The 13,583-nt window shown below is 50.3% G+C and overlaps 1 protein-coding gene across 4 annotated transcripts in view; it reads left to right on the top strand.

Moving 5' to 3' along the window:
* GRIK4 (glutamate ionotropic receptor kainate type subunit 4) overlaps positions 1 to 13,583 on the top strand; it is a 421,439-nt gene that overhangs the window by 381,572 nt on the left and 26,284 nt on the right. For all 4 annotated transcript variants that reach the window (XM_025893698.2, XM_073903861.1, XM_073903862.1 and 1 more), the window contains 2 exons: positions 8,996 to 9,105; positions 12,520 to 12,693. In XM_025893698.2, coding sequence (XP_025749483.1) covers positions 8,996 to 9,105; positions 12,520 to 12,693 — 284 coding nt within the window. The remainder of the gene's footprint in view (positions 1 to 8,995; positions 9,106 to 12,519; positions 12,694 to 13,583) is intronic.

Consider the following 13,583-nt stretch of genomic DNA (forward strand, 5'->3'; position numbering starts at 1 on the left):
TCCTCAGTGCCCGGGAACATCCACCGCTAGGCTACCCTCACCAATGGGGACACCACTGTCCAGAATATCAACCCCAGCCAGAACCAAACTCCCATTCGCCAGTCCTCTGGACATCCTTAATTGGATTGTTGGCCACAGGTTACCTACCACCAAAAACCTATGACTGTATTAGTTCTTGGGATGTGAAGTTTTATGTGTCAGCTTGCCTAAGCTATGGTGCCCAGAGGTTTGATCAATCACTAGCCTAGATATTCTATGAGAGTATCCTGTAGATGTGATTAACAGCTACGATCAGTTGACTTCAAATAAATGAGGTTACTCTTGATAACGTTGGTGGGCCTCATCCAATCAGTTGAAGGCCTTAAGCGCAAAAACAGGTTTCCTGAAGCAGAAGGAATTCTGCCTCAAGACTATCACTTAGAAATCCTGCCTGAGTTTCCAGCAGGCTCTATAGATTTTGGCCTTAACTGCTCCCACAATGGTGTGAGCCAATTCCTTAAAGTAAATCTGTTTATATACACACACACATACACACATATATGTCCTACTGGTTCTGTCTCTCAGGAGAACCCTAAGTGATACGGTTCCCCTTTCTGGTCAGGATTCCTCCCCTCTTCCAGCCTCCATACTGAGGCACTGGTATGCCACATGGCTGCTCCGATCTGATTTATAACAGGGGGCCAAGCTGAGTAAAAACTGAGTGCTGGCATGAACAGCTTACACTAAGCATTACTGACAGTTTATGCATTTATGCAATAAATATTTATTGAGTGCATTCTGTGTGTGAGGCAGTGTGCTTAGAAAGTACCAAAAAGTCAGCTGGAGAAACAATCCTGAATCAATGAAACTGGGGGAGCCCTGGAGAGAACAGGTCTGAGGTGAACTTTGCTATATCTAAAACATCTGTGCCCTGAGTTGGCAGAAACAGCTAATGCCACGGGAACAGCCCAGTGCAGTTCACCACGAAAGCCTCAATCTGAAATTACGTAGGGAAGTTCTCTCTCATATAGCACTGTTACGTTAACAAGATTAAAGTTGACTACTGGCTGTTTATTATTTTGTGAATTTTTCTCAGGTTGATAGTGATTATTTTGTGAATTTCTCTCAAGTTGATAGTTTCTCAAGATGATGAATTTCATTTTATAATCTATAATGACCTAGAATTTCTATCTTAATTCTATATCTGACGTCACCTGAGTCGTGAGTGATTATTACCAAAATGTGAGCATCTGGTGATGATGAAACCTGTGTGCAAAGGTTAAAATAACCCAAAGTATAAATGCCTCTTTCAAAAATATTGCAAAACCCTCTGAAGTAGAAGGGGTGGCAGGTATGTGTCTGAAGTCTAGAGACAATCAGAAATAATGTGTGGATTTCCAGCCATCTAAGATTACCTAGGGTTAGTTTTTCATGACCGTGGGATCACCAAGAGTCGATGATGTGGTATTTTCCTCTTCTCACCGTTGGGGTATAATCTCTGTTTCTGCTCAGGCATCTCTAGGACCAAAATCAGAAGAATGTTTTGGTCTTTGGACCACCTACTCCTTGCCACTCAGAGGCTGGCTGAGAATTCTGACTTGTTACTATGGATCCCTCCCACTTTCTAGAACTCTCTCCGTTCCTGGGGTCCAGGTCACTGTTCCTCCTACCACTCTGATGGTGGACCCCCCCAGCATTTCGGTTGACCCCCCCCTCCCCGCCTGCCCCATGAATGTCCCTGGTGCATTTCCCTTCTCTCTTGAACAGCTCTCTGCCTGGCTAATGTCACCCACTGCCACATCTGTAAATCCGACCTTGGCCGCTCCCCTGAATTCTAGAAGCGTATTTCTAACACATGACTAGACATCACTTGACCATCTCTCAGGCACCTCAACTACGGTCTCACAAACCATATTCGGTAGAATTCTTCCTCCTCTCACGTCATGACATCTCCACCCATTCCCCTGAGCTGCCCTTCACCTCTCTTACCCCACACGTTCAGTCGGTCTGCTCACCTCCTAGATAGTTCTCAAGCACGCTCTCCACCCCCACTGAATCCACCTTGGTTCAGGCTCTCCTTATCTCTGACCTGAACTGCTGCCATTCTGGTGACCTGTATCCTCCTCGAGGTCAGGGTGTTTCTCCTCCAGCACCGTATCCCCATCAGAGGGTCACAGTCATTGCCAGCATCCACTAAGAAGCAGTAGAAAGTTCTGGAGCCAGAGCGGCCATGTACTCACTGCATGTCCCTGTGTGTCAGTTTTCTCATCTGCGACAATGGGTTGTCATGCAGATTGAAAGAGGATCTGTAAGTACATAAGTAACGCACTTACAACGAACAGTGCCTGACCTGTGCACAGTAAACCGTTAGCTTTTATATTTCATAAATGTATGTGACTTGCTAAGAGTTAGTTTTTAGTTTACTGTTACTTTTTTTTTTTTTCAAATGGAATCATATCAGCCTCCTATGTAAGATCATTCACTGGCTGCCCATCACTCACAAGACCAAGTCCATCCTTCTGAGCATGAAGAATAAAGCCCATCTTTCCCGTTCCATTTGCAGCTCCTGCAACAGGCATCCTCACCCCATAGCGCTCACTGCTTCACCATCACCGCAGCCTCTTCCTATCTAGGTCCGTGCCCGTCTTTTTGTTTCTCGGCCATGGAACAAACTCCTCCCGAGCCTTCGATACCCAGCTCAAATGGCACTTGCTCTTCAATGTGACTTCCCTAGATAGAGCTGCTGGTCTCTTTCCCCAAGCAGCTGCCCTCTGTCCACACCTCCGGTGCAGCATGTAAATGCTGCGTTGTACTATTCCTTGTTTATCTCTTTCTCCCTAAGTGGATCCTAGTGGGACATACATCGAGGAGAAGGTACCCTCTTGTCAAGCCAGGAGCTTTTCTGATACGGTTTTTGGTATAGAGATGTGATCATCCTAAACAGGCTGTTTTGGCCTCATAATTATAGAAAGAAGAAATGCAGGAGGGAAGGCTGAGGGAGGTACCCCGTGGTCCTGTGGGCAGTGAGCACCACCTTCCTTCGTGGCTCCTGATTGAGCAGCATGGAGCCCCAGGAGCCTGGCTTCTGTCAGGAAGCCTCGTGGCCCAGGCAGCAGGATGAATGACCTAACTAGATTTCTTATTTTCCTTTCTGGCCTTGACCCCAGTGGTCTGGAGAAGAAGAGGAGATAGGAGGCAGATGTTTCCGGCAGCCCAGGCACAGCTTCTGCTCCAGGCCTGCATGGCTCCCCGCGGGACTCACTGCTCTCTCCCCACCAATGCCTGTATATCCCACACACAGCCTAGCACCCACCCGAGAAAGCATCGCAATCCCTGGCCGGGGCTAGATGAGCTTCCAGAACGTACATACAGAGTCCAGCCTTTAGAGCCTGGGTACTGAATAAATCTGAGTACCCCTGGTATTCCAAGGATGGCAATGAAATAACAGGACATCTGAAGTTCAAGACTTTCTTGATTTCTGTGGCCCATCAGCTCATTCATTCTTACTGAGAAGTTCTGTATATACTGGAGCAGTAGAAACCCAGAGGCATCTGTACTCTGGGGTTTTATGATACTGATGCACGCTGTGAGCACTCCAATATCTGTGTGAATGGAGGGGAGAAGAGCACAGGAAAACGAAAACATTCATATGGAACATTAGAGTGTATCGTGTCGTTTCACTCTCTTTTCTTTTTTTTCTGCAGCAGCAATTTGCCTAATGATGTTTTGCTCCGATTAATATTAAAGTAAGTTTGTATTCCTCAAGCACACACTGACTGTTGTAGAAAGGCATCATCTGAGTGTGCCAGACCTGAGATTTGACACTTGGCACATATAGCCCCCAAATGGGTAATTACATTTAAAAAGTTCAGTGTTGACATATCCAAGGAGGTTCGGTATACGTCCAGGATACCTGTGTTGACTAACGTCTGTCTGGCGTCTCTTTATTTATGAAGCGCTTTCGCATAGTCTCTGCTTTAATATGGCAACCCCCAGGGGCAGGTAGTTGATTTCCATTTTACACGGAAGGATGCTAAGGCCGTGGTGGCTAGTGGTGCTGTGGAAAGAAGAGAGAGCACAGTGGTTGGGGTGGGGCATTGAACCCAAGTTTCTTGTCCCCAAGCCCATACACTTCCAACTATCCATCTTGATGGTACAGTTAGGTGCATTTCTCCATGTCAGGGCTGTGTGTCAGGGGAACATTCTAGATCCTTTCTAATCTGAGGATACTGTCTATCCCATACTATCCTATCCTGTATAGTGTCTCCAGCCAGCCAGAGCATCTAAGACCCCCTTGAAAATGTGACTTTGTTATTTTCCCCCTACAATGTCCTATTCCACCTTTGATTAACAAATGGGGAAGTTTTATATTCTGTTCTTTTTCTCTTCTTCACTCTTAACTAGAGTCTTCTCTGTCAAGAAAAGTAAAAAAAAAAAAAAAAAAAAAGCAGACAGTGATTAAAAAGTAAGAGAGACATAAATGCCAAAATTAAATTAATGCCCCACATTTTCGCTGGATATATGACCCGTTTTTTTCAAGAAGGTCTGTTTCATTTCAGAAAGACTGTCTAGAAAAATGGAGAACAATGCTAAGTAAACCAGTGAATCATTTCTAATACTGCTTAATACTCTGCTATAAGGAAACAGAAAATGCAGAGTTCTATTCCTTAAGGCTAAGTAACATGATAGCCCATAACGTGGAAATATGGTTTCCTGGGTGTATCATCATTTTAATATTGGTTATGTATTGGGCACTCCTATCTCAAGAAGCCTCAGGTGTTCTATCAACATTACTGTAGTAATTCTCACATTCCCCCTTCATGTTGATGGCTGGGACCCATTTTCTGGAAGAAGACAATGGCACCCAGAGAAGTTGAGTGGCCTCCCTGGAATCACACAGCAGGCCAAAGTCAGTGCCAGGATTAGAATTTAGATCTCCTCATACTGGATTTCCAACCAGCAGAGTGAAAATAGATATGCTAGTGTGTGGGTTACACAGGCAACAAACTCATGTGGGTGTTTTATGTGAGAAGGAATTAAGTGCTTGCTTCTTTTTCCCTCTTGGCTTCAGAGGTGGGAAGTGCATGCTAAACCCAACTATCATCAAGACAGTCCATTGCAGACACCCAGAGGAAAGCTACCCGTGGGTTCCTGGGGCGGGATGGGAGGAAATCATCTTCTTCTGCCTCTTCCAGAAGGAGACATGGACACTGCCTCCTTTTATCTCTTCAGCCCTAAAGAGTATTTTATTGATTATCTACCGCTGCTGAGAATTGAAGGAGACCTCTGAATACGTTGCCATTTAGTTGTAAAGACCACCTGGAGGACAGGAGGAGCCTTTGTCCTTGGCTCTGAGGGAGAGGGGAGGGGGTGCAGGGAAGGAAGAGAGTCGGTACCACTAGTTTGTGTGCTGTGACCACGAAGGAAAGGGGGACCAGGATGCACAGCCCTTCTGCGGACACGGGAGAACCCACCAGACATCTGACCCACTCCATCTGTGACTTGGTTGGGAAGGCTGAGGCGGAACTGAGGTTGCAATCATTGGCTTCTAAGAACCATCCTTCCAGAATAGAGCCTGGTGTTCCCCTAATGGCTTCCCTGGAGAGCCCTGGGGAACGCTCATGACTCATGGAGTATAACCCATAGAAACTCCAGGAGTTATGGAATGTGACTGTGGCCTCACGGCATTCTCTCCCCAACCATCATTCGCATCTGTCACTGTAGGACAGAAAAAGGTATTTCTGGTCCGTTGAGGGAGAAGGAAGTTCTGTCCTTTGTCACATCTCCGCTCCTCCCTCCCTCTGCACTCATGGCTACCATTAGACAGAGGGAAAGCCACCACACATGGCTATTACTATGTGTTAACTCATCCAGCTCTCAAAACACCCCCCGAGGCAGGTTTTATTGTTACCCCCATGTTACAAAAGAGGAAATGGAGGCCCAGAGAAGTTAAGTAACTTGTTCTGGGTCACACAGTTGTAAATGATAAAGCCAGGATTCAGTCCTGGGCAGGCTAGCTCCAGAGTCTGTGTTTTAATCTACTGCCTGTCCTGCATTACCTGGCTCTGGGGTCTTTATACATCTGGCTCCCGACTCTGGGAAGGCAACTGAATTCTCACTATAATGTCATTTCTTCTAGTACACATAGAATGAGGTATCTGTGAGTCAACAGATTATCTTTAAGGACAAGAGGAATTTTTGACATGCAAGGGGAATTTAGTGCCACTTTGTAGCTCTACCGCTAACATTCAAAGGGTCTCCCCACGCTGGGATGGTGATCAGTTGGTGACCAGCCCCTTGGGTCTCTCCCACTATCAGACAGCAATGAGAATGCTGGCTCTGGTGTGGTCAGCCTGAAACACAGTACAAAAGTCAAGGAACTATGGCCACCTGGGTGACTCAGTCAATTTAGCACCTGTCTCTTGGTTTTAGCTCCGGTCATAATCTCAGGGTGGTGAGATCCAGCCCTGCGTCGGGCTCCGCACTCAGCGCAGAGTCTGCTCGAGATTCTCTCTCTCTCTCCCTCTGCCCCTCCCCACCGCTCGCTTGCACGCTCTCTCTCTCTCAAGTAAATCTTTCTTTAAAAAAAGTCAAGGAACTAGTTAAATTTTGGTGCTGTCTAATTTTCAGCTCCATCTGCAGGGCTTGGCCTGTCCTGGACATTTGGGGCATAGACTATATGTAACCAATTATCTACCTTCAAAGTGGTTGTAGTCACCAGAAGGAACTGGCCCAACTTGCAGCCCACAGGACATGTATAAGTCAATACAAATGCCTCTAAATACAACAGAGTCAAAATAAATGATGATGGGTATAAATAAATAATGTTGAAGAGGACTTTAAGGGGTTGAGATAGGGTAGGATAGGATTCTGCTGGCATTGGGGAGAAGGCGTGAGATTAATTAGGGGGTTTACTGGAGCAAGTTGCAAAGATAAAAAGGAGAGGAAGGTGCGGTACAGAGGCCATTTGAATGAAGGAGGGGTGGCATATCTGTGGCACGGCATGATGAATGAGCACCAGAGAAATTGAAGCCATCGCCAATGATTTGAGCAAGGCATTTAACCTCCCTGGGTCTCCATTCTTCCATCTGTCAATATAGAGAACTGGGTATTGAAATCAAGAGAACATAGTGAAACATTCTGAGTTCTTTGGAAGTATCGCCATCATATATCCTCTGGGTTAAGGAGAATCTGTTATTTGGAGGAAATGCCTGTGGCATATGACACCTGATTTGCCCCCAAGCATCAATAACTCAGATGTCTTTGGGGTAAAGAAGCAATCCAAACCATCCGCATAGAAAAAAATAGTAGGAGTTTGGAGTCTGCAAATAACATACTTCTCTTTGGCATTGTATAAACAGCCTGGGCTCAGCCCAAACCAAGGCAGTATAAGCCCAGACCCAACTCTCAAATAACTGCCCACTCCTTGCTCTTTTGGTTGGCGTCAGTCAATCACAAGTAGAATCAGATGTTCTCTTGCCAACATGACTGATATGTTTCCAGTGGAGCTATGTTTATGTCTTGATCTTATTTGTGTGATGCTCTATGTTTTATAACTTGAGTCTCCAGGAATTTTTCCCATGACTGTGCATCATTCCTTATCACCCATAACCAAATATGGCAGCTTTAAATAGTGCTGTCATTTTCCTCAATTCACTCGTTGTGATATAATCAGATATAGATTTCTGACATTGAGCATCTAATGGGGTTTCAGATTCAGAAAGCAACAATGAAAGATTTTTTCCCCCCTGGGTATCTCTCAATTGGGAGACATGGAGTGAAATAGTCATGAGCGACAGGGCACTTAGAACCCATGTCCATTTGCCCTGAGAAGCTGTGGGGTGTGGAAGGACAGAGGGAAGGAGGAGTTGGAGAAAGCAGGCTGCATGTAGAGGGGGGCGACTACCACTGAGCTCCAGGCCATTGGCGATTTAGGCCCAGAGTTTCCAGACCATCCCGTTTTGTGAAAGAAGCCAGAAATCTGGATTTTTATATGAGCTCTCTCAATCCATGATAGTAACGAATATAGAATGGGCGAACACGGCAGGGTAAACAGGCAGGTTGTATGAGAGCTGTCTGTGGTAAGACAGCGGTGTGGCCCCTTTGATCTAAAGGGGCTCCCACCAAGGCCAGAGGAGGGCTTGCACTTGCCCAAGACCACGCAGTGACAGAGGGGCTCACTGAACTCCATCCTGCTCGTTCCGTTTCACTTTCCTCCAGAAAACGTCTGGGGGCTTGGTGCCTCGGTTTCTGTTCCTGGCCCCATCCTTTGGCTCCCGTGACTCTGGCCAGGCACAGCCCTGGGCTGGGGACAGACCACGTCTCCCTACAGCATGACGGTACCTGAGCCCTGAGCTTGGTATCAGAAGACGTGCATTTGAGTCCCAGCTCTCCCAATTACTAGCTATGCGACCTTGGCCCCCCATCTCTCAACTGCCCTGGGCTTTTGGTTTCTTCACTAGTAAAATGAAAATAATATTCTGCCTCACAGCACTGTTTTGAGGTTAACGTGAGAAATCTCACTGTGCATCAGATCACACTGCAAACAAAAAACCAAGGTGCCTATTACATTAGCATCCTCATGAGAAAGACAGGAGTGTCAAAGAGGGGTGCTGTCGAGCTCCAGCGCCGCGGACACCAGCGACTCTAAGGCGCCTCTGAGCCCACCATGCCGTCCCCGGGAGGTGGGGGGCGGTGGGGGACACAGGGCAGTACATGAGGGACGCTGAGACCTGTTCCCCTTGCCCAGCACAAAGCCTCCCTCAACCTAGGAAGTGACGTGGCCGCAGCTGTCCCTTTGTTTGGTCTGCTGAGATCAGGGCTGGCTAGGTGTCGGAGCAGCCCCTCTACACCTTGGGCCCCAGTGCCATTTAAACCAGTCACCCAGAACCCCAGGGGGCAGGGCCGTCTGGGGCCAGACCTGCACCCCTCACACCTACTCTGGTCGGCCCCACCCTGCCCAGGGGCCATCCTGACCGACCGGGTACAGTGAATCTGGTTTTGTCTTCATTTCCAGGGACGCAAACCTGGCTATTTCTCCTTCCTGGACCCATTTTCCCCCGGAGTCTGGCTCTTCATGCTTCTAGCCTATCTGGCTGTCAGCTGCGTCCTCTTCTTAGTGGCTCGGTAAGCTCCTCTCCCCTTCCCTGTCCTCGCACTGCCACCTCGCGCCCACCTCTGAGAACTGCATGGGAGGGGTGGCACGTGGGAGGGGCGGGGTCAGAAGACCTTGGGGCCACACTGGAGGGGTGGGAGAGGGACTCGGGACCTGACCTGCTCTCTGCCCTGCAGTCCACCTGGCACTACCCATGCCCCCACCTATGCACACCTTCCTTTCCTTGCAGAGGGCAGACAAGCCAGCTTATCTGAATTTGCTTCTGTACCCTTGCCTCTCCCCACCTCGTCTCTAGGCCCTCTGTTTGTGTGGGGGCCTTGGGAGATAGAAGGCGGTGGGTGAGGGGGAAGGTGACAGGAAGATTACTCTGATTAAGCATTATGCGTTTGGCTGCCCTGGCATCAGACCTTGCCAGGATCTGCCACAGAGTGCTGAATGACAAGAACCAGAGTGGGGGGACCGGAGGCCTCAGGGCATGGGCGAGGGAGAAGGTTTCCTCTGGAGAGGGCCTGGACCTTCCCCAGCCCAGATCTGCCAGTGAAAATACAGCTGCCTTGTTGAATGAGAGCCGTGAAGGATGGCACAAGACAGGAGGGCGCGATGGAGAGAGGCATTTGCAAGTAGTGTTGAGTTGCGACAACTGGTCCAGATCAGGGGTTGGGGATAATTAGGCCCTCCGCTTCCCCTGGAAACAGAAACTGTCCCTGGGCCTACAGAAGAACCTGAGGGCATCCCATGGCTGAGGCCTCCCATGAATGTGGACAGAGAGGGTTGTTGCTCTCCGAGGCTGGGCCATTGGATCAGCCTGGGCTTCGGGAGAGCCAGCTTACTGCCCAGAAGCTGAACAAGCCCAGTGGCCCAGGGCTCACTCATTCAGAATTCCCGCTCTCTGCTCAGTGCTCAGCTTCAAGAATGAGCTTCAAGATGAGCTTCAAGAATGCTAGCGGAGACTCTGTCCCAGCCGTCTCCGTAGTGGTCTCCTTTGCTTCGGGGCCACAGGGGCAGGACCAGATGATTCCAGTGTATGTCCCACCTCTGTGGGACGAGGTCTTCCCCCTCCCCGAGCATGTCTGCTCAGCGGCTCAAGGAGAGCATGCGCTCCCTCGAGTTAGAACACGGAACCCAGGGCACCCCAGGGTGCCCAACCCCCAGGGCAGCCCCCAGCCTACCCAGGGAGCATTGTCTCACCCGGTCTATGCCTCTTCCAGTGGAGATCAAAGCCAAGTTCAGGAAAGTCAGCCTGAGCCCATGAGATCGAGCCAAACAGAAGAAGGCCTGGCTGACAAGCTGATAGTCTTCAAAAGGCTGCTATGTGTGTCTCTCGGGTGCCACCTACCCCCCTCGGGCCTGGAGGTATTGCCACGGTCAAGTATCTGTTGTCAGTGACAACGGGCGAGACATGGCAGGAGGCTGGCATGCTGGATGACGCGTCCCCTCTCCACTCCACCACGCTCTCTCCTGCTGCACTCAGGAAGCTGTGTGCTGAGCCCTGGCTCCGGGCTCTGGAATGCACTCTTGCACCCTTTGATTGGGCCCCCGTGTGCAGCTAGCCAAGCTCTCAGGGGACCTTGGGGGCCCTGGAAGTGGTCGGAGGTCTTCGTTAGTAGATACACAGACGCACGAGCCTGCTTTACCATGCCTGCCACAGCCTGAGGCTTTTCAACCAGCCCCGGGGGCTTAAACAGCCCCCCTTCCCTACCCTGCACACACACACACACACACACACACACACACACGCGCGCGCGCGCACGCACACACACACGCACACACACAAACTGCCCCCAGGATCCAGCATTAACAAAAGGATTATTCAAAAAAATACCTCCGTATATATCTATATCTACATTATATTATATATATATAAATAATGCATGAACCTAGGCTAATTTACCTACCTTAGGTAGGTACTAGTTTTCAAACAGGGTTCCGTGGGGCATGAAGGCTCCTGGGAGGTGCCAGACAGAGACTTTGGAGGGGTGGCGAAGAGGCTGGGCTCTGAGGCCTCAACTCCTCTTCATTCAGACCAGCTCCACTTTTATCTCTTGATGTATTGTACTTCTGGGTGAGATTTTGGAGGGGGAAAACTATTTGGAAACCACTAATCTAAGGCAGCCATTCCCAAGCCGGCTGATGTCAGAGTCACACAGGGAGTCTTTAAAAATGTGAATTCCCAGGTCTGATCTCTCAGCACCTCTAGGGGTGGGGAATGTGTATCTCTGAAGCCCACTTCCAATAGCCTGTGGGCTTGGAAACCACCGAGGACAAGCCAGCTCTGTAGGCCACGGGGAGAAGGAGCACATCTCGGGACACGGGCCAATGAAGACACACTGGCATCCTATTCAGGAACCAGAGGGGCGGTGGCCACGTGGGTGAGCCACGGCAGAACAACAAGCAGGCTAGGCCGAGGGGAGGGTTGGGAAGGCCAGTGATGAGAACAGCACCCGGGGACCCTGTGAGCACACGGTGCCTGCCCTGCTCGGCACACACCCATATGCATCCCTCTCAGCAGAGCCGGGAGGTTTTGCGTGGGAGCCAGGCCGGGGCCGCGGATCCGAGGACGGAAGGCGTGTGTCTGGTGGGCAGGAAGAAAGGGCCTTCTGGACATCAGAGAGGGCAGTGGGAGGGAAGGGCAGAGAGCTTAGAGCAGCCCTTCTCGATCCTGGGTGCCCATCACACTCACCCGCGGAGCCTTAAGAGAGCACGGTTGCACAGGCCCCAGCTGGACAGATGAAATCAGAACCTCTGGGAGTGGCATCTCGTCATCGGTGTTTCTGTGAAAGCTCCCAGGTGAGTCTGACACAGAACAGGGCTGAGACCCACAGCCCGAGGGACTGTCTAGGTCAGGGTTGCTCAGTGTGGACCGGGGGCGTCAACGTGACCCAGGAGCCTACAGATTCTTAGTCGGCACCCAGACTCCCTGAATTGGAATCTTCAGGCATTGAGCCCAACCGTCTATGTTTTAACAAACCTTCTTGGTGATTCTGATGTAGGCTTACGTCTGAGAACCACTGTTCTAGGCTGAGGGTTTTCACACTGGCTCTGTGGGGCCCTCAGGTCCATCCATGACCAGTTTAGGGGGCTGGCGGTGGCAGAACATGCCACTTCCCAGCCATCCCCTCCTGCCACGCCCAGCTTCTAGTCAGGGACCTGCACTTTTATCGGTTTGTTGTGCTTGGAGTTCCACATCATGGTTTATTTTAAAAAAATAAAAAATTTTTTTAATTGAAGAAAAGCAGTACAAACACAGCCGACGTAGTCCAAGCCCCTCGGTTTTTGGTTGGGAAGATCCCGGTCCAGCCAAAGCCACAGGCCAGGGACTGAAGTACAGAGGTGAGGCCAGAAAGGAGAGCCCCTCCCACTCTCCCCAGCATGTTCTGCCACACCCACCCTCCCTGGCACTGGTCTGTGCTCTTTTTCTCCCACAGGTTGACCCCCTACGAGTGGTACAGCCCCCACCCATGCGCCCAGGGCCGGTGCAACCTCCTGGTGAACCAGTACTCCCTCGGCAACAGCCTCTGGTTTCCTGTTGGGGGCTTCATGCAGCAGGGCTCCACCATCGCCCCCCGAGCCTTATCCACCCGCTGTGTCAGTGGCGTCTGGTAAGATCCGGGGCAGAGGAGGGGCCGGGGCCAGGGGGGGTGGGGACCCCAAGGGGGTCCTTGGGTAAGCCCTGCTCTGGCTGTGGGTAGGCAGGAAGCTCACAGAGAATTCTGCCTTCCAAACAGACTAGCAGGGAACTGGGCTGCATTCCGCCAGCTCCAGAAGGCTTGGGAGCACTGTCTTGGGAGCACTGTCTTGGGCACACTTTGTACCATCTTTTCCTCTTCCTCGGAGGTCTGGAGACAGAGGGGAGGGAGCCAGGGCAGGAAGGGGATGCAGAAAACAGCCTTGTAGGCCACACAACGAAGCCATTATAATTTCCTGACCTGAAAATGACCTGAGGTTGCACGGCTGGGTCTGCCAAGGCATATGCAGATTTATGCAAATCGGAGTGTTCCGTAGGAAGTGCCTGCTGGAAGAATGGAAAGCCGGCTATAGTCACATCTGATCCCCTCTGCCAGCTTTCTTGAACTTCGTCCCTCTGGGCCTGGCTCTGGGGCCTTGCTGGACCTGTCCACCTCAGCAGGTGTGGGCAAAGGCAGACTCTTGCGGCTCAGAGTTGGACAGGCGCTCGGGAGCTGTCCATATGGGCAGTCAGCCTGCCTCGGCCTGCAGCTGCCCTCTCCTCTCGGCTCACCCAGGGCAAAAAGAATACGGTTGAATGATTCGATGTGTGAGAAAGCAATCTGAAAACCTGAAAGTGCTACGTAAATATGTGGGCTAATCAGTGCTGTTAGACCATTATGGGGCGAAATGAAACCCACACACATATATGTGTGTTGGATGGCTATAGCAGAGGCAAGCTTGCAGAATCCCAGTTCCCCAGCCTCGCTTAAAAACCCACCGTGGGTTTGGCTGTCACAGCCTATGGGACTTACAGCCTTCGTCC

This window comes from Callorhinus ursinus, unplaced genomic scaffold (assembly GCF_003265705.2).
Source record: "Callorhinus ursinus isolate GAN/ISIS: 27379988/994484 unplaced genomic scaffold, GSC_fseal_2.0 scaffold19, whole genome shotgun sequence".
NCBI lineage: Eukaryota > Metazoa > Chordata > Mammalia > Carnivora > Otariidae > Callorhinus > Callorhinus ursinus.